General features: G+C 42.6%; 1 protein-coding gene across 14 annotated transcripts in view; it reads right to left on the bottom strand.

Moving 5' to 3' along the window:
• EPB41L2 (erythrocyte membrane protein band 4.1 like 2) overlaps positions 1–27,777 on the bottom strand; it is a 351,078-nt gene that overhangs the window by 110,003 nt on the left and 213,298 nt on the right. For all 14 annotated transcript variants that reach the window (XM_077486872.1, XM_077486875.1, XM_077486879.1 and 11 more), the window contains 5 exons: positions 20,356–20,431; positions 19,164–19,382; positions 15,638–15,725; positions 11,259–11,411; positions 3,157–3,254 (listed from right to left, as the gene is read on the bottom strand). In XM_077486872.1, coding sequence (XP_077342998.1) covers positions 3,157–3,254; positions 11,259–11,411; positions 15,638–15,725; positions 19,164–19,382; positions 20,356–20,431 — 634 coding nt within the window. The remainder of the gene's footprint in view (positions 1–3,156; positions 3,255–11,258; positions 11,412–15,637; positions 15,726–19,163; positions 19,383–20,355; positions 20,432–27,777) is intronic.

Genomic DNA, 27,777 nt, shown 5'->3' with positions numbered 1-27,777 from the left:
TTACAGAGTGTTGTTAAAAGAAGAGGGGTCACTACACCATGGTAAACATGGCCCTGTCCTGACTTTTTTGGAAAGTGTTGCTGCCATTGATTTAAAAATTACAGTTTTTTTTTAATCGCACATTTTCTCAGTTCAACTACTTCCCACCCCAGCCATTGTAATATGATGGCCGCAGGAACACTCGGTCACTCCGGGTGGTCGTCATATGACATCCTCTGCCTCCTCAGCAATGTAGGGGGTGCACACATGTCGCCGCTTCTCTCGGGAGCCGATGCGTGTGTCCGCCGGGCACCCACGATTGCTTGTCACAGAGCAGGAACATGGATCTGTGAGTGTAAACACACAGATAAACTTCCTGTCAAGGGAGTGGAGACGGATTGTGTGTTCCTGGTATATAGGAATACCGATTCAGCCTCCTCCCCTCGTCAGTCCCCCCCTCCCCCCGTTAGAACCACTTCCTAAGTAACATTTAACCCCTTGATCGCCCCCTAGTGTTTACCCCTTTCCGGCCAGTGACATTTACACAGTATAAAAACAAACGAAATCAATCAGCGCTGAACAAAATAAACTAAGATAATATATACTAAAATACTGCGGCTAGAATACTATAGGTCAAAATACCAAATCCCACAATAAAATTTAAAAGTAACAGTACAGCACAGATAAAAGCTAACAAAATTATACTAACAAAATGATAAATATAACACATATAGATAAATCTATAAATAAACGAAATATAGGATAGGTAAGATGAGTTTTCAAGAAAGTCCACATGTGCAGTGTGTCCTCATTCAGCATAAACAGGTGATGATGTGATCCCTTCCACCAAAGAGCAAGATGGACTCTCACCTCAAGCACTGGACCCCTGATAAATCAGACAGGTCAAAAACGCATGTTCCCACCAAGGGTTAATCACAAATATCAGCATACAAACAGGAGTGCTCTGGAAATGGATCCTTTTCATGTCCCAAATACCAGCATGATTCCACATGAAAGTATAAAAAGACGAAATCTAGTGCTCTCCGTTTGCAAAAGATTTATTAAAAGAAATACAAAACAGAGTGGTACACTCACATGCTGTTGCACTGATCTCCAGTGCCGAGTAGTAAGCGAAAAGACAAATACATTAGATATCCATGCACGGATCAGCGTTGTGGCTTGCAGGTGATGTCACGGCTAAAGTCACGTGGTCCGTACGCGTTGCGTCCCCGAAAGTAGGCGGGACTTTATCAGCGGCCTCTGGTGAAGTCCCGCCTACTTTCGGGGACGCAACGCGTACGGACCACGTGACTTTAGCCGCGACGTCACACGCAAGCCACAATGCTGATCCGTGCATGGATATCTAATGTATTTATCTTTTCGCTTACTACTCGGCACTGGAGATCAGTGCAACAGCATGTGAGGTGAGAGTCCATCTTGCTCTTTGGTGGAAGGGATCACATCATCACCTGTTTATGCTGAATGAAGACACACTGCACATGTGGACTTTCTTGAAAACTCATCTTACCTATCCTATATTTCATTTATTTATAGATTTATCTATACGTGTTATATTTATCATTTTGTTAGTATAATTTTGTTAGCTTTTATCTGCGCTGTACTGTTACTTTTAAACATTTACACAGTAATCAGTGCATATTTATAGCATAATTGTCAATGTTTCCAAAATAGTGTTAAAAGTGTCCGACTTGTCACGATAAAAAAAATAAAAAAAAATTAAAAAATAAAAAATTGCAAATCGGCGCCATTACTAGTAAAACTACATTTTTTAAAATAATAATGCCATAAATCAATAACCTATTTTGTAGGCGCTATAACTTACATTTAGAGCATGTTCTAGTTGAAGTGGTTGTAAACCCTTACATATACCCAGTGAAGTGACTGGCCTCAGGTAAAAAACAAAACAAAAAAAACAGAGGTGAAACAAATCTTCCTACATAAGTTGTACCTGTCTATCTGCAGCCCTCTCTTCTCCATCCATCTGAAAAGCAGGGAACGCAGCTGAAGTGACACTCTGCAGAATGTGGTAAGGTGAGCTCTCAGCGGTGATTGAAGGGAAGAGACATACCCCCATTACACAGCATATAGGAACAGAGCTGAGGCTATCAGCTGGAAATCCCTCCCCGGTCAAATTTTTTTCTTATTGGTGTCAGGAAAACTTCAGAAGTGACTCGTGCAGAAAGCAAAAGGAAGGAGGCAGTAATGACACTTAGTGCTCTGGACTGAGACAAGTACACACTGTAAAAGGATATGCTTTGTTTATATTTCATGTCTGAGGTTTACAACCACTTTAAGACCCTTTTTTCTGTTTGGACCAGAATCAGATCGCATGTGTGTTCACACACATGCGATCCGATTCATGTCCGAATGGTCAGTTTGCAGTGCGATATGTGAGCTGAAATGGGGGTCATTACATTATATACATTATATGTATCGTTTACATATAATGACACTTTCCAGCAGTTCGCATATGGCAGTGTGAACTGCCGTGCGTGCCGCAGTTGATTCACAGGGTTCTCGTATTGCAATATAGTGTGAACCGGCACTAAGGGCACTTTCACACTGCAGCTTTGGGGGCATCGGCAGTCAAGTGGCGGTATATTTAGCGGCAATTTAACGTTGTTTTAGCACTGCTTTTCGTCCGCTAGCAGGGCGCTTTTAGCGGCCCATTGATTTGAATGGGCAGGAGCACTTTAAGAGCGGTGTATACATCGCTCCTAAAGTGCCTTAAAGATGCAGCTTGCAGGACTTTTTCCTTTCACACTGGGGCGTGGGGGGCATCGGCGGTAAAGAGCCGCTATTTACACCACTCCTAAAGCGCCTCAAAGATGCTGCTTTTGACTTTTGTTGACGTCCTGCCAGCGCACCGCTCCAGTGTGAAAGCACTCGGGCTGTCACTCCCAGATCCAGGTTTTCACGGTGTACAGCTATCTGCACCCATGTCCAGGTGAATGAGCTCTACATGAAAAACATTTAAGGGTCTGATCAATTCATTTTTCAGGTGTGAAGATTCTTGGTTATAAGTGTGGTGCACCCAAAACTACTTTTTACACAACTAAAACCAACACAATGTAAATGTTGATGCTGTGAAGATAGCAATAAAAACAGTTGATGTCGACAAAGTGTATATATAAAAGTACTGTAGTTTAATCACACCTGTAAAATGTATGGTGCTCAACACACACTTTCCACAGCCTTTTGGCTGCTCGATGGTTTGGCAGTTTAAATCCAATTGTGCTCTCAAACTGTTCCAGCTAGAAAACAAAAAAAAAACATCAACAACAAGTTTCTGTGCAGGCCAATTAGCAGAAAGGACTCTATATGCTATTTATTTTCTGACAAAAAAAATGACACAAACCTCCTTCAAACATACAGATCTTAAAATGGCACCCTGTCAGCTTGGAGTCACTTCGGTACAAAAGGTATTAAAGAGAACCTTGAAGCTGTGACCAAAAAGGCAAGCAGAAGAAAAAGGACTAGTCAACACTGTCTTGTCTGCATTGTGAGGGGAATTGAACAAAACCGGAGCAGACAGTATCCAGAAAAGCAGTGCACGGCAACCAATCAGCTTCTATCTTTAGCTTGTTTAGTTAAACTTTAAAACAGAAAGATAAATTCCCTTCCGCATGTCTGTGTGGAGGCAGCCATCATGTTACAGTACCTTGCAAAAGTATTCACCCCCTTGACTTTTCACCTATTTTGTTACATTACAGCCTTTAGTTCAATGTTTTTTTTTTAAATCTGAATTCTATGTGATGGATCAGAACACAATAGTCTAAGTTGGGGAAGTAAAATTAGAAAAATATATACATAAAAAAAAAAAAAAAATGATAATTGGCATGTGTGTATGTATGTTATGAAGCACATAAAAAGCTCTGGTGCAACCAATTACCTTCAGAAGTCACATAATTAGAAATGATGTCCACCTATGTGCAATCTAAGTGTCACATGATCTGTCATTACATATACACACCCGTTTTGAAAGGCCCCAGAGGATGAAAAACCTAAGCAAGAGGCAGCACTAACCAAACACTGCCAAGATGACCAAGGAACTCTGCAAACAAGTAAGGGACAATGTTGTTGAGAAGTACAAGTAAACACCAAAAGAATTTCGCCTGTGCTCTGGTGTCTAGTTCCTCAATGTGTGGTGTGACCAGCTTCATATAGTAATGCCTGACATCTTGTGGCCCTCCTCTGAATAATGGGTATTCATACACTAAAGGAAAAAAAAAGGAAAAGGAGGAGGGCGCACCAACCTAGTGCATTAACACTAGTAAAGCACACACGCGTATTGATAGAAGGCATAATCAATGAAGCAAAATCCACTATTCTGAACATCGACAAGTAAGGACCTGACGTTGAGTGGATCAAACGATACCTCAAGATGGTTAATGCTTTTCAGATGGGGAACCCCTTTCTCTAGAGCCTAAACGGGCAATGGTTTCTCACCTACGAATACCTCTATATATGTATGTGTGTGGTCAATTTACTCAAAAACCTATTTTAAGCCACGTGGCGGCAACTCTCATCTTTCATGCACATAGCCACCATCATCCCAGATGGATTCGAAACGTTCCTTTCGGCCAATTCTGCAGACTGAGGCGGACCTGCACCCTTAAACGAGATGAGGAACAAAGTCTTGTCCTTAAGAGTAAACTTAAGGAAAAGGTGTATAAGGATGAACATATAGAGGGGGAGAAAAAGATAGAACCCCATGGTAATGAAGAAGTACAGGTACGATTTTGTACTAGCTTCAACAATAAGGTCCATGCATTACAAAAAAACCTCAAAAAGAATTGGAGGATACTAGAATCAGATCCTATCCTGAAGACAAGCATCCCTCTATACCCAAATTTGGTCTTTAGGAGACCCAAGGACCTGAGGAGTTTCATTGCCCCAAGTAGGGTGAAGAAAATCAGAAATAGTGGCCTCAATCTTTGGACAACAGTCTTCGATCAAAAGGGCAGCTACAGATGTGGGAGTACTAACTGTGGGAATTGTGGAATGTACCCGGTTTAAAGTATTTGTTTTTTGTATATTTTCTTGCAAAATAAAGTATACATTTATAATCAAAAAAAAATCAGTGGGAATTGTGCACATATGTACCCTAGGAAGAAGGTCGTAGTAGGTGTTGATGGTAGAAACCACAAGATCAAGCAATTTATAAATTGCGGTACCCCATGTGTGGTTTATGGCCTCCTGTACCCTTGTGGCCTCTTGAATGTTGGCTAAACTTCAAGGCCAATGAGAACCAGGATGAATGAACACAGAAGTAATATCCTGACCAAGAAAGACAAATACTCGGCACTGAGACATTTCAAGGAGGTCCACGCTAGTAGTGTGGACAGTCTTAGGCCGTTTGGTATTGAGGCCATGCCAAATGAGTTGGATAATGGCAAAAAACATCAGCTATTGTGCATTAAAGAGGTCTATTGGATTTTCTCCTTAGGGACTATGGCTTCAAATCGCCTATGAGATTTTCAGTCCCCGAGAGCCCCTGGGATGCCTTGGGGGTGTTCACCGTGCTTGCATACTGGGTCCATCTGCTACATAAGGGTCACCCTCGATGAATTTTAGCACATAAATACTCTTTCTGTAGCCATAAGATTTGATTGGGTATCGTGATTTGGAGTTAGGGTGCTTCTTCTGTCAAGTATTGGCCTCCACAGTTGTGACTTGGATCTAGGTAGGAATGGTTTAGAATAGGCAGATACATGTTGTTTTAGGCTCAGGTCTAGAAAGGTTAGGATGGTATACCATCTTATTTCCTTCCTTCTTTCTTCATTTGGTATTTCTGCAAAAGTATTTTTGTAATATCTCTTGCCTATGTACATTGGTAACGGGTATATGGTTTCTTTGTAGGGAGTCAGCTTGAGAAGTCCCCTTGAGGTGTGTGTGTGTGTGTGTGTGTGTGTGCGTGTGCGTGTGCGTGTGCGTGTGTGTTCGCCTTCTCGGTCCCTACATAATTTTCATTCAATAGGGGACCCTCATGTGTGTATGTGATACTTTTTTTTTCTAAATGGCCATGTTGTCTTTTTGGGTACACCCACATAATGTGAGTGGGTGTGGCCTGGGTGGGTGAGCATGGCCAGGGTCTGGGCTGCACACATATATAGAGGTATTCGTAGGTGAGAAACCATTGCCCGTTTAGGCTCTGAAGAAAGGGGTTCTCCCCTGAAACGCATCTGCCATCTTGAGGTATAGTTTGATCCACTCGACGTCAGGTCCTGGCTTGTCGATGTTCAGAATAGTGGATTTTGCTTTATTGATTATGCCTTTGATCAATACTCGCTTGTGAGTATACACGTTGCTGTTTTTTAATTGACTAAAGCTTTTTCTAGTGGTAATGCACTAGGTTGGTGTGTCCTACTTTTCCTTTTTTTTTCCCAGTGAGAAGTACAAGTCAGGGTTAGTTTATAAAGAAATAACCAAATCTTTGATGATCCTTATGAGCACCATCAATTCTATCATAACCAAACTGAAAGAACATGGCACAACAGTAAACCTGCCAAGAGAGCCACACACCAAAACTCACGGACTGGGCAAGGGCGGCATTAATCAGAGACCTAAGGTACCCTGGAGGAGCTGCCGAGTTCCACAGCAGACACTGAAGTATCTGTACTCCAAAATGTATGGAGGAAGGGTGCTCTGGTCTGATGACAATAAAATTTAGCTTTTTGGCCATCAAGAAAACGCTATGTCTGGCGCAAACCCAACATCACATCACCCAAAGAACAGCATCCCCACAATGAAACATGGTGGTGGCAGCATCATGCTGTGGGGATGTTTTTCAGCAGCCGGGACTGGGAAACTGGTCAGAGTTGAGGGAAAGATGGATGGTGCTAAATACAGGGATATTCTTGAGCAAAACCTGTACCACTCGGTTTGTGATTTGAGACTAGGACGGAGGTTCACCTTCCAGCAGGACAATGACCCCAAACTCACTGCTAAAGCAACATGTAAATGTGTTGGAATTACCTAGTCAAAGCCGCAATCCAATATAAAATCTGTGGTCAAAGATTGCTGTTCACAAGCGCAAACCATCTAACTTGAAGGAGATGGAGCAGTTTTGCAAGGAGGAATGTGCAAAAATCCCAGTGGTAAGATGTGGCAAGCTCATACAGACTTATCCAAAGCGACTTGGAGCTGTGATAGGTTTTGACCTATTTGTTGTTTGCTTCACAATAAAAATAAAAAAATCGTCAAAGTTGCGGGCATGTTCTGTAAATTAAATGATGCAAATCCTCAAACAATCCATGTTAATTCAAGGTTGTGTGGCAACAAAACACGAAAAATGCCAAGGGGGTGAATACATTTCCAAGGCATCGTATATATACAGTGGATATAAAATGTCTACACTCTTGTTAAAATATCAGGTTTCTGTTCCTGTACATCAGTCCGTACAAGCAGGATAGCGGGCGTGGGAGCGTGCCCGCAGACTATGTCCGCCGGCGGCCTGTGATCGCCTTGTACACAGGCAGAACAGGGGAACTGCCTATGTAAAACAAGGCATGTTCTGCCCAGTGAAATTACAGATCTACTATTCCCATTGAACCGTGATCTCTGTCAAAAAACAGCAACATGAAGAGATCAGACTATAGATACCACATCCCAAAGATACAGAATAAAGACAAAAAGAGGGGGGGCTAAGAGGTAACAAACCTCGGGACTTTAAATGGTATCAAGTACATGGGTCAAAACACCAGAGGTTTCCCTTAAAATCCATACCAGACCTAAGGGCCTGGTATGCGCATGGAGGGGAGACCCATGCCAGTTTTTTATTTAAAATTTAGCGTGAAGTTTCCCCTCTAGAGCTGATTATTCTGTGAGAGAGGCGACATTGTTGCTTCTATATAGATGGAGTTCCGACATGGAGGCGACTTCCATTGAAATCAATAGGTACAAGGCGCCTAGAAGTCAGATTGAAGTAGTACAGGAACCTTTTTTGAAGTCGGAGCGACTGCTGTTGTGTGCATTAAGACAGCTCCATTAACATTGATTTTCTCAACAGCGCGACTTGGGGCAACCTTAAGTCGGATCCTGAGTTGCCCCTGTGTGAACTGGCTCTTAGGTGACAGCAGCGGCATTCATTCACTTTCACAGTAGTTTAATTTTAGTTTTAGTTTATTGATTAGCAGCGCACCACTACCTTTCTATTTAAAAAAAGATAAATGTCCCAAAATCTATCCTGTAGTTTATAGACGTGATAACTTTTGCGGAAACCAATCAATATACACCTATTGCAATTTTTTTTACCAAAAATATGTAGAAGAATATTTATCAGCCTAAACTGATGAATATATATATTTTTTTTTTGGGAATGCGTTTTATAGCAGAAAGGTAAAAGGTTGTTTTTTTCAATCTTGTCAGTCTTTTTTTGTTTATAGCGCAAAAAATAAAAATCGCAGGTGGTGATCAAATACCACCAAAAGAAAGATCCATTTGTGGGTAAAAAAGGACATCAATTTTGTTTGGGTACAGCGTAGCACAACTGCGCAATTGTCAGTTAAAGCGGCACAGTGCCGCATTGCAAAAAATGGCCTGGTCATTAACAGGGCAAAGACACCCTTTGATTTTATTACAGTACTCAAGTCTTTTTGGGTATGAGTCTATCAGCATGGCACATCTTGACTTTTCAATATTTGCCCACTCTTTGCAAAAACACTCCAAATCTGTCAGATTGTGAAGGAATCTCCTGTGCACAGCCCCCTTCAGATCACCACACTTCAATCAGATTCAGGTCCAGGCTCTGGCTGGGCCATTCCAAAACTTTAATCTTCTTCTTGTGAAGCCATTCCTTTGTTGATTTGGACGTATGCTTTGGGGCAATGTCATGCTTAAAGATGAAGTTCCTCTTCATGTTCAGCTTTCAAACAGAAGCCTGGAGGTTTTGAGCCAATATTGATTGTTATTTGGAACTGTTCACAATTTCCTCTACCTTGACTAAGGCCCCTGCTCCAGCTGAAGAAAAACAGCCCCAAAGCATGATGCTGCTGCCACCACCATGCTTCACGGTGTGTATGGTGTTCTTTTGGTCATGTGCAGTGTTTTTGCACCAAACATATCTTTTGGAATTATGGTTAAAAGTTCAACCTTGGTTTAATTAGACCAGAACACATTCTCCCACATGCTTTTGGGAGACTTCAGATGTGTTTTTGCTAAATTTAGCCAGGCTTGGATGTTTTTCTTCGTAAGAAAAGGCTTCCATCTTGCCACTCTACCCCACAGCTCAGACACAGCTCAGACATAGGAAGTATACGGGAGATTGTTGCCACATGTACCCACACAGCCGGTACCTGCCATATATTCCTGCAGCTCCTTTAATGTTGCTGTAGGCCTCTTGGCAGCCTCCCTGGCTAGTTTTCTTCTCGTCTTTTCATACATTTTGGAAGGACTTCCAGTTTTTGGTCATGTCACTGTTGTGCCATATTTTCTCCACTTGATGACTGTCTTCACTGTGTTCCATGGTATATCTAATGCCTTGGAAATTCTTTAGTACCCTTCTCCTAACTGATACCTTTTAACAAGGAAGCTCTCTGCGGACCATGGCTTTGCTGTAGGATGTGACTAAGAAAATGTCAGTGTGTATTGAACATGAGTTGAACATGAATTTTAGTTTGTTTTTCGATCGAGTTTTACACTTTATAGGTCATATTAAAATGGAAAAAGTTCTGATATGATTTAGCTTTGCCACATTTTTTTACATTACAGAAACCTGACATTTTAACAGGGGTGTGTTGACTTTATATAGCCACTGTACAAGTGCATCTCAAAAAATGTATTGGTATTAAAAAAAAAAGTTATTTTTTATTGGTGTTATGTAAAATGAAAAGAAGGAAATGCTTGAAATCTATATCACTGTGTGTGTAACACATCTATATCAAATATAGTAGTTTCACTTTTTGAACTGAATTACTGAAATAACCTTTTAGATTATATTTTATTTTTTGAGGTGCAAAATGCCTATAGACTTGGGATTGATAAGGTAATAGTTTATTTTCCCCAATTAAATTTGTTTTATTAGTAGCAATGGTTTTCTTTTCACCCTGTGGTGCAACTGTATCTCTTTAGTCATTATTTCTTAGTCCATGACATCTCCTTGTTGGTGGTCGTCCCACAGGCCAGTGTAACTTTATTAACGTTTAAATAGACTCTTCCACCTCAAAGGGTGCATCTTTGATTGAATTTGAGGAAGGTATATAGGTTTATTTTTTTCCCCCTTTCTCTCTTTCTTCAGGGATAGGTTTATTTTCATTGTTCTTAAATGTGAGGTTATAGGACTTTTAGGACTTATACCTAATGTATGTGTAAAAAATGTTTTAATATGGTTTCAGTGACCAACTAGATCTATAGAATGAGATCCGAGGTTCTGATGAAGTGTATTATCTAATGAAATGCATCAACCCACATTTAATGATCTCTGAGGACTTTCATGATACAATTCCTTTGCTTGTTTATTGGGAAGACAAGTGGTAGAGTTGGCATCCTAATACAAAAATTGTATATGCTTTTTAAAGTGAAATGTTTTTAAATTGATGGAAGATATGTAGACTTTTTAAATGTATATTGCTGTGTAAATATTGGCCATTGGAGGAGTACTCATAGTCCCATTACACATACTTTCTTCTAGATTCTAGTGGTGCAGCTGCTATCATGGGATTTTTTTTTTTTTTTAATTTGCCACCATTGATTTTCAAAATTCGACCAACCAAGCCTTAAAATTTCACCTCATGTTGCCACAGAAAATAATTTTCGTGGCTGGGAATCTTCTTTCCGGGAATTTTCTTTTCTTACACATGCACATTTCTTTTTTGATTACATTTCTCGCACGATTCTCCCATCATTAAATAGAAAATCATTTGTTTTTCAAAAAATTTCCAACATATCCAATTACTCACATTTGATTGCCGCACGAAAATCGGCTGTTGCTGCAGCCCACTAATGGTGTGAAATATGAACACAACTTCTTAGATAAGGTTTTCGAAAGAAAATTCTTTCGAAATTTGACCCATGTATGGCCTACCTAAAGCTTTAACTTCTGCCACAATCTTAGATTAGGTGTAAATGACACCTTAACCAAAATCATGCATCCCCTGCTTCTACAACAGGGGAAAATGGGCAGCACCTACCCTCACCTACTTCTTTTTAACATTACAGACATATTTTACCTTGTTATTAGATAATATAAACCACAATGGAAAGTGTACAACACATACTTACAAATAACCTGGTACATATTAAGTATCCGTGTTGCTTACCTCACCAGGTCTCACTTTAATGAAAAAATTGTAGCGTTTGTAGGAAATCTTAAGAATCTTGGGCCACGCAAAACGATTAATTCTAAGTCTGTCCTTGTAAATAAGCAATCCATTTGCACAAACACCTAGCATGATATCCACAGCTTCGGAATCCTAACAAAATAGATTGGAAAAAAATATTTAGATTGGACATTATATGAACAACATTTCTAAAGGCAAAAAAATAATGAGTGCAGATGCTGAAGTTTCCAAAGCCAAATGTGTCTCGCGATACCGGCGTTTAGCCGCATTTCAGTTTAGAAGTGTTTATAAAGATACCCTATTTTTTTTACATTAAATAACTTAAAAATGATAACAAATGATTAAAAACCACTAACGTTTTTAAAAAAAAAACGTGTAATTGCTTGCAATGCTTCATAGACTATTTATATAACCCCATGATAAGTTATGGGATCCATAGTTAAAGCATCGAAATTGAGGTAGATACAAGTACACTGCTGCTCTCTCAGCTGCTGATACTCACTCTGGTCTCACAGAATGGCTGAAATAGCTAATACTTTTTTGTTTTTTGGAAGGGTCTTATGATGTTATGTTAAATAAACACTCCAAGACGTGAATGTGGCAAAGTGCTGCTAAACGCACCTAAACGCGGCATGCAAACACGGATTAACGGGTGTCTTTAAACGCCTGTTTCAAGCTGTCAAAAAAAAAAAAAAAAAACGTTCACAAGTGGTTGCCGCAGCGTCCTGTGTACATTAGGCCTTAGGGAGACTGACCAGTTCACTGAGAGCTGATAACCAATACTCTACCTGAGCTGCTGGAAGAGGAAAAAAACGTCAATTAACCATTGTCTTTATGGTAGACCTGCAGTCTTTACAAAGTAGCTGAATTTTCACATATGTGCGGTGCAAATTTCAGGTCTGTATTCACTGCAAATTTCCAAAGTAGCTGTTCAGCTGTGATTTAAATACGGTTCAGATGCAAATTTTAGGAGCGGGTGGCCACCGGCGTACTTAACAATAGCTGGTTAAGGAGTGGGCCGGCCGCTGCATCCTTATCAACAGATAACTCAACAGCTGAATGTAAAAGAATCGTGGTCAATAAAATTTGAGAAAAAGAAACAGCGTGGGGTCCCCTCAATCCATATCAGGCCTTTTATGCCTCGTATGGATTCTAAAAGGGGAAGCCCAGGCCAAATAAAAAAAAAAAACACAAGATGGCATGGGAGCCGTCCTCAAGATCCATACCAGACCCTTATTGGAGCATGCAGCCTGGCAGGACAGGAAGGGAGGAGAACAAGCGAGCGCACCCCCCCACCAAAACCATAATAGGCCACACACCTTCAACAAGGGGGGTGCTTTACTTTGGGGTACAGTCCCCCCCATAGCACCTTGGGTCTCTTTCCCACAAACCTGGCAGTGGTTGTGGGAGTCTGCGGGTGGGGGGCCAAGTATGATATACCCCTACTCATTCACCAAAAAAGCATAAAAAAATAAACAAAAACAGACATTTTTGAAAATTAATAAAAAAAAAAAAAAAAAAAAACGCAATGTCCTCCGATGTAGATCCAGCGTCAATCACGATGAACAACATCGCAACCCTCCCAAAAATAATAGAAATAAAAGCTCTGTACCGGTCACTACCTCTGACATCTGATAGTTGTTAAATAAATAAGGGGCAAAGCCACCCAACAATGTCACTAGGTGGACCTGCCTCTTTGTGAAATCCACCGATGTATGCTCGGTTCATGACATCACAAGGGGCGGGGCCACTGCACTGTGCTCAGAAAATGTACAGGACTCTTTAAATTCACACTGCGGATGCACCGCATATATGTGAACCAACTCCATAGAAAGCTGGTTTGGTTCACATGTCATGAGAATCAGATGTAGTTCAAAACGCATCCAATTGACATATGTGTGAACCAAGCCTTAGTGCTAAATGCATTGCCAGCAGAACTAAGCTCAGGCAGGAGTATGAGCAGCCTTATATAGCCCAATACATCTACACTAATAGGAACGAATGCAAGTAAAAATAAAAACAAGTAATACCCAATTGGCAAAACTGCACTACTATAACAATTCAAGATTGGAGATTGGGATTTATACAGATGCCCGGTTGACTGGTTCTCCTTAAAGTGATAATAAACCTTTACATAACCCCACGGTTTCTGACTAGCCTCAGGTGATAAACCATAATGAAGCAAATCATCCCACATAATCTGTACCTCTTTAGCTGCAGTCTTCTCTCCTCCAGAGCTCTCTAAAGCAGTGGTTCCTCCTGCCTGCTTTGACAGATAGACATTAGCTGTTGGAGCAGATGGGGGCAGCAGCATGATTGCAGTGAGCTGTACTGCATGGCTAATGGAGTGGGGGGTGGAGATACAAGGGTCCATCTGGCCAGAACCACACCAGACTCCAGTTTCCCTACTAGTACAGGGCAGCAGTCAGAGCTGGCCGAAGGGAGTCTTGAAGCTTTGCCCTTGTTTCAGGGGCCAGCAGGAATGCGGGAACGTATGGCTCTCTGTGTCATGGATGTGTCATCACATATGCTGCTGATGCTTGCTTGTGCAAACCCAAGCCTGTGATACAGCAGTGGAGTCCCATTTGCAGGCAGGAGTCCCGTCTGGAGCTGGACAAGGGAGGGGAGATTGTTGATCAACAAAGAGCTACACCAAAAATACACAGATGCCTCCTGCGGGCCACAAGGTTCAGTGGAACTGCAGCGCCCATGGCGATTTGGATGAGAGACATGCAATCTACTGCTGGGATGTTATGTCTGTGGCTCTGGGGTTAGGCCAGCTTGCCAGTTCCCAGGATCCATACTAGCCACTATTGAAACACTTTATATGAGGATATGATTTGTTAATTTTGCATTACAATAGATTTAATCGACAAACATTCTTTGTAAATTTGCTTAAATTGTTACTAAACCAGTAAAATCATTCTGTATATGCAGGGAAGCATGCTTGTTATACTCACTGTGGAACCTAAGGAGTTAATCCTCTGCATTGTGTAAAAAGGCTGTTTGATCCTGTCTTCTCTTCTCCTTCCTCTGTCCCCAATATATTTCCCGATAATACAGTCAGAGGACAAGCTGCACATGCTCAGTTTGGTGTGTATTGCTAGAAAGTTTAGTTTTTTTCTTGAGAGGGTGCATGTGATCAGTACAGGGCTAATCAGCACTGTCCAGATAGAGGGTCAGGGCTCCTGCAGCCTTTGAGGACAGTCATTGCAGAAACAGGAGTGCAATGCAGAACTCCTCCTACAAGCTTTAACCAGACACTGATAGAAGTCATAAGACTGCTATATACTGCTGATGAGAAAAGGTATTTAGCAATTTATATTTACTAAAATAATTGCATTTCCATGTTCTGTGTACTGTGGAAGACCAGATATAGTGAATGCAGGATGCTGGGTTTAGTAACATTTTAAGATAAGCCCGCTAACAACTTGGATTGTGGGAGTCTGCATTGGACAGCTTTTAGGCCCTTTTCCAAACATGTCTGTTCTGATCAGTAGGAGATCCTTGAACAGATCCTCGCTGATTTGAAGCCAAACAGTATGGATGACTTTTGTGACATACATTGCTTTTCAGTTTTGCCCTTCTGGAGCTTAAAGGAGTTGTAAAGTCTCAAGGTTTTTCACCTTAATGCATTCTATACATTAAGGTGAAAAATCTTCTGTGGTGCAGCTGCCCCCCCAGAGCCCCCCTTTTTCTTACCTGAACCGAAACGTTCCAGCAACAAGCATGAGCCCAGCAGCTCCAGCCGCTGTCTCAGGTCCTCATTGGATAGATGGATAGCAGCAGGATCCATTGGCTCCCGCTGCTGTTAATCAAATCCAGCTGGGAGACAGGGGTGGGGCCACACTATGTGGCTCTCCATGGGGCCACTCGAGGAGGAGGAGGAGCACTGCTGAGGACCACAGAAAAGGAGGATCAGGGCCACTATGTGCAAAACCCTTGCACAGAGGTGGCACGTATGACCTGTTTTTTATTCAAAAAGAAAAGAATGGAACCTTTACAAACACTTTAACAAATCCATGTAATGTCAATGGGCAGGTGGATGCAACAGACATGTGTTAGTTTACATCCAGCCATCTCAGGAACCTATGCCAGCTACCATGTCCTTAAAAAAAAAAAAACAGACACAGCCAATTTCCCTAATTTTTGGACCTAAGTGAATGTGGACACTCATCTGTTTACATCCACCTGCCCAAACACTAACACAATGCAGCCGTTGAAAAACTGATAGGGGGATCTGATTGAACCACCCATGTGAAAGGGGCCTAGAAGCATCCAATTTGGTCCTTTACATAATTTCAAACAAAACTTACAAATATCCTATTCTCAATATTATATTAAAATAACTAAATTACCTTGGCATGATGAAGGTCTACGCCGTACATTGACAATTTCTTTGCATTTTCTAGGAAATTAATATCCGCTTGTGCTGGTGTAAGCCCCCTAAGAACAAATAGATATGGCATGAGTATGTGACTCTTTAAATCTTTTTAATGTGTTAATAATACACATATCAGAGGTGATGCCTTGATTGTTTTACCATGGAAAAAAAAGGGAGCTGCCTCAAAGAAAGGTTGATCTTAATGTATTTACTGCTATTTCTCAATGCTAATAATTTCACAGATATGAGCAGAACTACACACTTTATGGACGTAGGTGGCTTTATAGAAGTTTGCAAATGGGAATCTTTCAAATTTGACCATGTGGATTTCCCCTCCCATTGTTCAATTCCCTAGCTAGCTATATGTAGTCTGTTGTTGCACCAATGAGAGGACCTTGAGTGTGTCTGGATCTCTCAAATGTTATTTAACCACAGGGTAAAAGCCAGGTAAGTAATAGTCGCTACAGAATGTGACCAAAATACCTAATGAAGATTAAATTTAGCTGTAAAGTATGTAATTTACAATTACATATCTAGCTATAAAACAATGTAATTTAAGTTTGTGTTGTTTGATTGTAAAACAGGAGTTGCTATTTGGACTTTTTAAGTGCCGGTTCACACAGGGGCGACTCAGATCCGACTTCAAGTCGCCCCAAGTCACCTCAGGTCGCACAACATGTAGAAATCAATGTAAGTGAATGAGAGCTGTCTTAATGCACACTACTGAAGTCGCTCCGACTTCAGAAAAGGTTCCTGTACTACTTCAATCCGAATTGTAGGCGACTGGTACCCATTGATTTCAATGGAGGTCGCCTCCAAGTCGGATCTCCGTCTATACAGAGGCGACGCTCAGAGAATTATCAGTTGTGAAAAGGAGTTCCCCCCCTGAGAGCTCATTCTCTGATTGGCCACGGCAAGTCGCCTGGCCTGGGGCGACTTAAAGTAGTGTTGTAAGTCGCGTCCAAGTCATGTCAAGTCACGTCAAGTCACATAACGTCAAGTCACATCACGTCAAGTCACATCACGTCACATCCAAGTTGCCTCCAAAAGTCGTGTCGCCCCTGTGTGAACCGAGCCTTAAGCACATAAGGAAACCAACAGAATCCCAAAACAAGCCAAATATTGCAAGCTAATTATTAAATATTTTTGTCAAAAGTAGGGTGACTTTTTTTAATGGCTAAAGCAAAAAAGACTAACATTGGCACCAATTGACCACTTCCATACCGGGCCTATTCTGGCACTCCTCTCCTACATGTAAAAATCATAATTTTTTTGCTAGAAAATTATCAGAATCCCCAAACATTCGATTTTTTTTTTAGCAGACACCCTAGGGAATAAAATGGCGGTCGTTGCAACTTTTTATCTCACACAGTATTTGCGCAACAATTTTTCAAATGTGGTTTTAAAAAAACAAAAACTGTTGCGATGCTTTAAAAAAATGTTATAGGTTACTTATTTAGCGTTACAGAGGTCAAGTTTTAGAATTGTTACTCACGTTTTAACGCACATAGCGATACCTCACATGTGTGGTTTGAACAGCATTTATATATGTGAGCGGGACTTGCGTGTGCGTTCGTTTCTGAACGCGACCTACCAGGGAAAGGGGCGTTTTAAATTTTTTTTTTTTTACTTTATTTTTAAACTTTTTTTTAAATTTTTTTTTGATCACCTGTATTCCTATTACAAGGAATGTAAACATCCCTTATAATAGGAATCGTTTGTGACAGGTCTTCTTTAATAAGACCCCGCATATCTCCTCCAAGCTGGAAAGCATGAGATACAATCTCATGCTTACCAGCCATGATCGCGGCTTTGTTTACATCCACGGCATGGAGGTGATGTCATAACATTGCGTCCGGCCCTCCGAAATCTCTATGGTCGTCATCCAGCGGTGGGCGATTCTTCCTCCGGGTCCCCATTGGCACGGGAGAGCCCAAAGAAGCACCGGATGGCGGCGGGAGGGGGGAAGGATGTCCCCTCCCATTGCCTGTAAGAACGATCAAGCGGCGTAACTGCAGCTATGATTGTTCTTATGGTGCACAGAATCACCGGCTTATAATAAGGATATCTGAATGATGCCTGTAGCTGCAGGCATCATTCGGATATCCCCACTGAAAGTCAAAGTCATATGACGTCTTTAGGTGGGAGACGGATCCTTCTGCAGCGCAACTCGTGGGGCACACATGAGGTGTGTTCTGTCCACCCAGAATGAGAGAGCTCCCGCCAGGCCATCGCTGACAATAGGCTGGACGGGAAGTGGTTAAGCTGTCACAACTATGAGAGCACTGATATGTTGTAACGTATCAGCTGTAACAGTGACTTGTCTCCAAGTCTATAACGGTCTCTGGCAGCATGTTCCCAGTCTCCAACTCCTTTATAATGTCTGCAGTCAGAGACCATTTTCTGTAGTATGGCTGTAGTCCTTGACGGCCTTCTTTTGAATTATATCCACTGCATATTATGTGTGGACCTTTGGCTAACTCGGAGGCCACACTTGAGGTGCCTTAGATCAAGTAAGTTGACCACCAATGATGTAAGGCGTAGACAGTTTGGACTGCTTAGACAGAAAAAATGTATTATGGTCTGAAAGGTAATGTTTTACCATGTTTTCTACATCCAGATATCTTTACATTTTATATGAAAAACAAAAAACAGAAAGGATGCAAACTGTTTGCACTGAGGGACATCCAAAATGTCACAGGTAGCTATCTTGTGGGATTTATTAGCTCAGGAGATAGGAGGTAATTTTTGAGGACAAGGTAAACGCTGTGGTGTAAAAACTGCCCTCTCAAGATGTTCCAACATTCCAGAACAGTGATGGGAACCTTGGCACCCCAGATGTTTTGGAACTACATTTCCCATGATGCTCAACTACACTGCAGAGTGCATGAGCATCATGGGAAATGTAGTTACAAATCATCTGGGGTGCCAAGGTTCACCATCACTGTTCTAGAATGTTAAGGTCAGCCTAAACTATAGACTGGGTTGATGAACACCAGGATTTAGTCAAATACCTCCCTTTTCAGTCCTACACACTATATATTAAAACACGTTGTTAAGGAGCACAAATCGTGAAGTTTGTTTCTTCTTCCGGCACTCAAAAAAATAAAAAAATATAAAAAAAGATTTTCCTTCCTAAGAAAAAAAATAAAATAAAAAAATAAGGAACATACCATTTGTGACATGTATAACATCAAAGCAGTATTTAGGTGATTTTAAAGGCAACAAATTAGCCTTTTCCTATTGAAGACTTTGATGTTACTGTAACTATATATAATATTTAGAAAAATCACAAGTCGAGTTACATTTTTAGGGAATGTCATTTTTAGTCTTAAATTTGGTAAATCATCATAGTAAATCTGCTATTTATATATGCCTCTCGTATTATATTTGTCTATATTGCTCACATTCACATTTTGACTGCTTGGGGCAAATGCAGACAATTCTTGTGTGAAGCACTGTACATTTTCATTGCACACCTTACTGGATTTAAAACAGACCTGTGTGTTTTATGCAGTTCCACAACTTTGTCTTCCAGTTCTTTTGTCTGATTGGGTGCAAACTGAAAGTCACTGATATAGTCAGCGCTATGCTCCTCTGCATCATAGTCTCCCACCTCAGCCTGAAGCGTGAGCGAACCAAGAAGGGCATGCGTCACAAATGAACATGGCAGACGTCCAGAAGCAATGTCCTGACGCAGCTGAAGGCACAGGTGATATCTGTCAAAAAATAGACAAACTGATCAGAAACCTTACAAAATGTTTACTGCACACCTTTACTAAAGTAGCAAAGTAAAACTGTAAAGGAGCAGGGTAAGGGAAGTAGACACAGTACATTCCTTTTCCAATGAAAATGGTTTAAACTACATTTGGAAGTATCACATTTTCCATGATATTTAAGTGTTAAAGTGTTATTAAACCCTAATCATTAAAACAAAACAATGCTGTACTACATGCTGTTCATACTCTGTCACTATGAGATTTTTTTTTCTGTATTCTGCAAAAAAATAAAAACTGGAAGCAGAGCTGTAACATCTTAATGTGAACTAGGAAGATCAGTTTCTGAATAAGGAACTACATGTATTACCTGTCTGGCTGTGCAGTGTGAAAAGTGTATAGAAACTGGCTGCACAGAATTAAAAATATTTTGGTTGGTAAAACATGGCCACCTATAAAAGCCTGCATTTCTGTAGGACAGATGTCTTGCAGAGCATTAATGCATGGCAATTTGTGCATTGGGTTGCAATACCATTCGTGAAAAAAATGACAGCACAAAACAATTACAGCAGCAGGCAGAACACCAAAATGTACATGCCATGCCTTGTAGTGTGCAGTGTTAAAGATAATAGTCAAATGTTTGTAAATGTTTGAGCCATTGCTATGCATTCGCAGCCCATTAAAAATAGCTGGGCTACCTTAAACACAATGCATCATAACAGGCAAAATACCATATAGGCTTGCAAAGATCTAAAGAGGCCCTAAGCATTGCAACGTGAAATAACAGCGAGATCATACTGCAAAGCAGGAGGTATGTGTATCACAAGAGTAGAGCACGAGATTACCAATCCTTTGACATTTAAAAACAAATGTATTTTAACAATATATTGAGCGAGCTCTCTAGATTTGCACCCAAAAATATAAATTACAAATCGAAATTCACACAAACTTTCTTGGGTATAAAAGAACTAGATACCTCGTAATGTCTTCAGTTAACTGAGAAGGATCCGGAGGGTAGAACTTTACATTAAATACAAATTGCCAAGGGGAACCTACGAAAAGGAAGAGCAACTATGTTAAAACATTCATACATCAATAAAAAAAAAAAAAAAAAAAGCAGGTTGTGGCATTGCCAAATACAAGAAAATGTTAAGTCGCCTTAACACAAAAAATAAATCTTGCTTTCATCTAATGATTGAAAGCTCTAACGAGCAGGGCCCTCTGATCCCTCCTGTATTGATTTGTATTGTAAGTGTGCTTTCTGTCCTCGTGGTAAAGCACTACGCAAACTGTTGGTGCTATATAAATCCTGTATAATAATAATAATAAAAGGCATTGACATCAACTAAAAAGATGGTTTCTTTCCTAGTGGCATGTTCAGGGTGAGAGGGTTATTTTGTTACCATTTCAAAAGTTCAGCTATGTACAGTGGATATAAAAAAAAGTCTACACACCCCTGTTAAAATGTGAAGTTTCTGGGATGTTAAAAAAAAAAAAAAAAATCGAAGTTACGCTTACCGGTAACATCTTTTCCAAGAATATTTTAGGACAGCCACCTTTGAGAGATCTCGGCTCCTCCCTTCTCAGGATATACCTCCTCCACTAGAGCTTTAAGCCACTCGCCCCCAACGGCCCTTCAGTTTTCCACGAGAACCTCCGGCCAGTCTAGTGAGACACAAGAACATATACCAACCTTCACTTTGCTGATGCTCTCACGTCCCAGGGGCAAACTATTATTTGGGTGGGTACCGGTGCTGTCCTGAAAGACGTTACAGGTAAGAGTAACTTCGATCTTCCCCCTTTCCTCTTTCAGGACAGCCACCTTTGAAAGGATAAATGAGCACTTACCCTAGGGTGGGACTGTTTGAAGAACCTTACGCCCGAGGGCCTGGTCTTTGGCAGATAACAAATCCAACCTGTAGAGCTTAACGAAAGTCGTAAAGCTTATCTACATCGCCGCTTAACAGATTTGCTCTGGTGTAGCACCAGCCCACTCTGCCTGCGATGTTGCCATAGCCCTGGTGGAATGGGCTCTGATAACCTCCGGGACCTCCATCCCCTTGACTACATATGCCTGACTAATCGCCAAGTTGAGCCATCTAGCAATTGAACGTCTTGAGGCTTTGGAACCCCTCCTAGCCCTCAAAAATAAAAAAGCAATCAGACTTTCTGAATTGTGCTGTACTATCCAAGTACCTTAGAACGCACAATCTAACATCTAGCCTGTGAAAAACATGCTTTTCCTTCACAGAATTTGAACAAAAAGTAGGCAAAATGATTTTCTATGAAATTTAGAAATAATTTTTGTCAAAAGGCTGGATTGGTTTTAAACACTATCCTAGCTGTAAAAAAAAAAATTGCCCCACTGCCCCACTTTGCAGGAACTTCAGAACTGCTACTGGGCTGTGTATGTTAAATGAGCTTTCTGCACACCAAGTGTTAAACTTTTTCCAGACTTTCAGGTAAATAGCACGTGTCTTTTTTTCCTGCTTCTTAGAAGGGTTCGCCAACAATCGGTCAGAGAAACCCTTACCCTTCAGCAACTCCTCCTCAGTAACCAGGCTGCTAGATTCAATCTCTCCACCTAGGAACAACAGATCGGGCCTTGAGAGAGGAGGTCTTCCCGGACCGGCAACACCCAAGGGGGCTCCACAGCCAGATCTCTCAGAACGGAAAACCACGGCCTCCTGGGCCAGTGTGGCGCTATTAGGAACAGGTTTGTGTCTTCCGTCTGGAATTTCCTCAGCACTGCGGGTAACAGTGCCGGAGCGGGGAAAGCATAACACTTGGTAAAAACGCCAGCTCAGAGAGTGCGTTCACCCCTAATGCCCGTCCCACCTGGTCAGTGAAAAGAACTGGTCAGTTTTCGCATTCTACCTCAAAGCGAAGAGGCCCACACATGGGACCCCCTTCAAGTGATCATCTCAGACATTCTGTCTCAGGACCCAGTGGCCTTCCCTCAGCATCTTGCTGAGGAAGCCCGCCAGCTGGTTTAACTCCCCTTTCAGATGTACCGCTGAGAGTGACAAAACTGACTTCAGCCCACTTGAAGCTTGCTTCTGTCAGGACCCACAGGGAACTGCTCCTGGGGCTTTCTTATCGGTTGATATAGGCAACCGCCGAGGAGTTGTCCGAGCGGACCTGTACGTGTTTACCCTAGAGCTCCCGCTGGAAGCCTTTGAGAGCTAGGGCAATCGCCCACAACTTCCTCCAATTCAAGAACTTCTTTGAGTCCTCCACTCTCCAGGAACCCTGCACCAGCCGTGGACCTAGGTGTGCTCCCCAGCCGGTGCCACTAGCACCCATTGTGACGGTCCTGGACACTGGCAGTGCCCATTATAGACCGTGGGACAAGTTTGCCATGTTTCTCCACCACCACAGGGATCTCTTTACCTGTAGTACTTGGTACTTGAACCGCCGAGTCCAGAGACTGTGGTCCAAAACCCCTATAATGAAGAGCGGCAAAGGGCAAAAGTGGATGCCTGCCCACTGTATGGCAGGAAGGGCTGCTGTCAGCAAGCCTAAGGATGACATGGCCTGCCTTTTCAAGACCTGGTAATTGCACTGAAGAAATGCCATCGCCTTGTCCACTTTTTGGGCTTTCTCCTGAGGGAGAAAGACCCTCCGCTGGGTTGAGTCCAAGATGTATCCCAAGAAGGGGACCCTCTGGAATGGGATCAAGCTGGATTTCTCTAGGTTGAAGAGCCATCCTAGACTTTCCAAAAACACCTCTTGCCTCCGGCAGATCCTGGAGCAACTGCTCCGGGGAGAGCGCAAACAGGAGCAGATCGTCCAGATATGCGATCATAGCAATACCTCCGAGTTGCAGAAAAGCCAGGGTCTCCACCATGAGTTTTGTGAATATGTGGAGGGGAAGAGGATAGGCCAAAAGGAAGGGCCTGGAATTGCAGATGGACCGTCTCCTTCCCGGACCTTACTGCTAATCAGAGAAACTTAAGACTGCCCTCTGCGATGGGAACATGCAGGTAGGCATCCCTCAAGTCTATGGATGTCATGTAGTAGTATGGAGGGAGAAGACCGAGTCCATGCGGAACCTCCTGTAGGTAACTGACTGGTTGAGAGGCTTCAGGTTTAAAATGAGCCTGAACTTCCCTGAGGGTTTGCATACCACAAAGACATGGGAGTAGAACCCTCTGCCTATCTCCCCTGCCGGGAGACGCATCACTAGTTCCTGCTGCTCCGGTTCTTTCAAGGAGGATAGAAGAGCAGCCGCCTTCTCTGCACACCTTGGGAGGTCTGATGAGAAGCCTGTTCAGGGGAGGACTTAAACTTCAGTCTGTGCCCCCTCCTTACAATTCCCAGGATGAATTCATTGGAGGTGACCAACTCACACTGTGGTACGAAAGCCCCCAGTTTTCCTCCCACCGTGGTCAACCCGTCATTGGGACTTTCTGGGCTGTTCAAGAGGGCAAAAAATAAAAAAACTCACTCCCCCACGTCCTCTGCTCTTGTGGTCCTAACCATTTTTCTGAGCCTCAGCTCTCGGGGTCACAAATTTTTTTTCTGGGTGAGATTTCTTTTTAATGGTAAAAGCCTTTGTCAGCTGTCCGATCTAGAAGGGCCCTCAAATCTGGACCAAACAGCAAATCTCCTTTGAGGGGTACTCCGCAAAGTTTTACCTTGGATGAACTATCCCCCTGCCAAGTTTTAAGCCAGAGAGCGCATCTGGAATATCTTGCGGGCATGCGTACGGACTCCGCTGAGGCACCTGCGATGTACGCTACCTCTTTCAGGAGCACAGGAAAAGACGACAATATCGTTTCTTTTGAAGGAGTGCTGTGAACAAAGCTCATCGCCAAACTAGTCTGCTGCTGACTGTACTCACTGTGAAGGTTTGAAAATAAATACGCTTGATGTTATGGAGTTGCCGGCTGCTTCTTTTAATCGATGACCATTTGTCTATTGCTGTGTGGGAGGACACCTCAGCTTGGATGCCCTGACTGCAAACTTCCAAAGTAATACTTTATTGCCCACTGTTCGGAGTCATACAATCTTTGATTAAATAGTTTCTTTTGAGGTCCCAGACTCAATATGCACCTTTATATGTGGCAGCCAATACTCCATGTTGCAAGCCACCACCGTGACCACCATGGAAGGCTTAAGACTTTTCAGGGACAAGTCCCAGGTCTTCTTTAGAAGGGAGTCCATCCTTTTGTCCATGGGATAGTCAAGCACCCTCATGTCCGCAAAAGCCAGGTCCATTTTTCTAGACACACATGAGAAAGCGGTGTCTGGCCTAGGATATTTGTTCATGGACGCTGCTTCATCCTCAACAATGGAAAATCTACGCTTTAGGGCCCCGGATAAGAAAGGCTTCCTTTCTGGATCTCGCCATTCTTTAACGGCTTCCACCAGGACTTAATGGACTGGGGAAGACCTTTCTTTTCTACTCTCACAGACCTTCATACATTTGGTTGTGGAGCGACAGCAATTTTTATCTTGCTGGATCCCCAAAGTGGTATGGATGGCTCCCAGGAGATCCTCCACTTCCTCCAGGGAGAGCTTATACCTAGAAGTTCTAGTGGATTCACCATCCACTCCCTCTCCCTGACTCCTCTGGGGAAGCCGATGCGCTGTCAGAATCTATTACCACTCTAGTGGCCCCTGGTAACCCTCCACTGGTGGCAGGAACCGCCATGGACCAGGTGTGATGCCTTGATGCACCTTGGGCAGGATTAGCTGGGGGTTGCAGAGTCTGGAAACTTGCAACAGTGATTTAAAGGATTAAAAGGTGCTAGAAAGCTCATTAAAAAAGAAGCTGCCAGGTCTGCACCCTACTGTGCTGAATGCTCTTTCACCAAGCCTTCAATGCACTCCCAACAAAGCTCTTTACGCCAGGAATCCCCCATGGTGGTCCTGCATGATGGACACTTCCTCTTGGAGCTGTGTGGGGACCTAGACTTTTCTGTGTATTTGCTCTGAAACGCCAAAATAGTGCCCAAGACACGCCAAATAGGGGGACTCACCTGTGGAGCTAACTGGAAAAATGGTAAGAGAACACCACCCCAGGGTTCCCCTTACCTTAGAGTGGCTGGCGCTGGCGTCACCCAGCGTAGATCCTCCTTGGACAGATCAGGAAACTTGGTCCACCTTGAGCTGCTCCTTTGCTGTCACTATAGAAACTGTGGAGCACATGTCAGCCATCACGCCGCTCACTTTCATGTCCTGCAGGCAGAACCGGAAGCTGCGGGTCAAAAACGGAAGTGCCAGCCTCCGCCGGAAATTATGTCACCCATCATGCGGCCCAGCCTTAAGCTCCACGCTGGCCGCCGCAGAGCGGGGGGGACCCGGGGCACCTCACACCGCACCCTCCCTGAGTGGAAGAAAGCGAGCCCCCAGACCTCCACCTTCCCAGAGGGAGAACCAGGTATGCTAAGATGCCGCACAGGTAACGCGCTCCCCAGCCCCACTGCAGCGGCAGGAGAGATGTTTGCCTCTCCCTTCCAGGAAACACTGGCTTCAGCCTCTCCAGCTGAACTGGCCTTGGTCCCTAGCGGTGTCTCCCCGCCGGAGGAAACACCAGAACGGAAGGGCCGGTGGGGGCGAGTGGCTTAAAACTCTAGTGGAAGCGGTGTTTCCTGAGAAGGGAGGAGCCGAGGTTTCTCAAAGGTGGCTGTCCAGAAAGACGAAAGGGGAAAACGAGACAAATAAATAATTTTAGAACTTTTTCCACCATTAGCCCAAGATCACACCGACGCATGGTTTGCGGGAACCAGCGTAATTACAGCGCTGGTTCCCACATCACTCTTCTCCCGCAGGCAGTTTACAATGCCTTCTGCGAACCGCTGCGGGTGTCATTACATTGGTAATGACACCCCCAGATTGGTTCACAGATCACAGTGCGAACTGTGAACTCACACAGGAATCGGATCTCATAGGTGAGAACACCCATGATTTTATTATAGCACTCAGTCTTTTTGGGTATGAACTTAGCAGCATGCACATCTTGACTTTTTTCTTTGCAAAAACACTCCAAATCTGTCAGATTGCGAGGGCATCTCCTGTGCACTACCCTCTTCAAATAACACAGATTTTCAATAGGGTTGAGGTCTGGGCTCTGCCTAGGACATTCCAAAACTTCTTCTGGGGAAGCCATTCCTTTGTGGATTTGGATAAATGCTTTGGGTCATTGTCATGCTGAAATATGAACTCTCTCTTCATGTTCAGCTTTCTAGCAGAGGCCTGGAGGTTTCGCGCAAATATTGACTGGTATTTGGAAGTGTTCATAATTTCCTCTACCTTGACAAAGGCCCCTGTTCCAGCTGACGAAAGCCCCAGAGCATGATGCTGCCACTACCATGCTTCAGTGGGTATGGTCTTTTGGTGATGTGCCGTGTTGTTTTTGCACCAAACATATCTTTTGGAATTATGGCCAAAAAGTTCAACCGTGGTATTATCAGAACAGAACACATTTTCCCACATGCTTTTGGGAGACTTCAGATGTGTTTTTGCAAATTTTAGCCAGGCTTGGATGTTTTTCTTCGTAAGAAAAGGCTTCCATCTTGCCACTCTACCCCATAGCTCAGACATATGAAGAATACGGAGATTGTGGTCACATGTACCATACAGCCAGTACTTGCCACATATTCCTGCAGCTCCTTTAATGTAGCTGTAGGCCTCTTGGCAGCTTTCCTGGCCAGTTTTCTTCTAGTCTTTTCATCGATTTTGGAGGGAAGTCCAGTTCTTAGTCACATTTGTCATATTTTCTCCACCTGATGACGACTGTCTTCACTGTGTTCCATGGTATATCTAATGCCTTGGAAATACTTTTGTAACCTTGTCCTACCTTTTAACTATGAAATCCCTCCCTATTTAAAATGAGTATGAATGTTGAATGCGATTGCTTAATTGTGAACACCGCTACATCCCACACTTATGCAACCACATGATCCATATTTAATTTTTACTCCCCCCCCCCCCCCCCCCCCAAAAAAAAATATGTCAGTTTGTTGTTCAGCAGTTTATAAGTCACATTAAAGGTGGAAACATTTCTGAAATGATTCATCTTGGTTTAATTTTTTTGCATCACAGAAACCTGCCATTTTATCAGGGGTGTGTAGACTTTAATATCTACTGTAGAGTTTCTTTTTACCAGAAAGATCAGAAAAAAATAAATTAAAAAGTGCATCTAAACCGAAAAACAAAAACAATGCAGTTTACCAGTTGATGTGTTGGCTGCACTGGTTTCTTTTTTTTTCTTTTTCGGTCAATAAAAATGTTAATAAGTGCAGGAAAAACCTCTTGGATCTTCCTAGAAATGCAGTGTTCTTGTTACTTCCTGTCAGCTTAGAGACAGCTTAAACAATGGTATTTCTCTTTTGCAAACTACTAGCCTAATCAATCCCCTATGTAATGGAGATGAATAAAAGGTAAAACA

The sequence above is a fragment of the Lithobates pipiens genome, unplaced genomic scaffold (genome assembly GCF_037356315.1).
Source record: "Lithobates pipiens isolate NorthernLeopardFrog02 unplaced genomic scaffold, aLitPip1_a1.2 Scaffold_18, whole genome shotgun sequence".
Classification (NCBI taxonomy): domain Eukaryota; kingdom Metazoa; phylum Chordata; class Amphibia; order Anura; family Ranidae; genus Lithobates; species Lithobates pipiens.
This window is presented reverse-complemented; position numbering and strand designations above follow the sequence as displayed.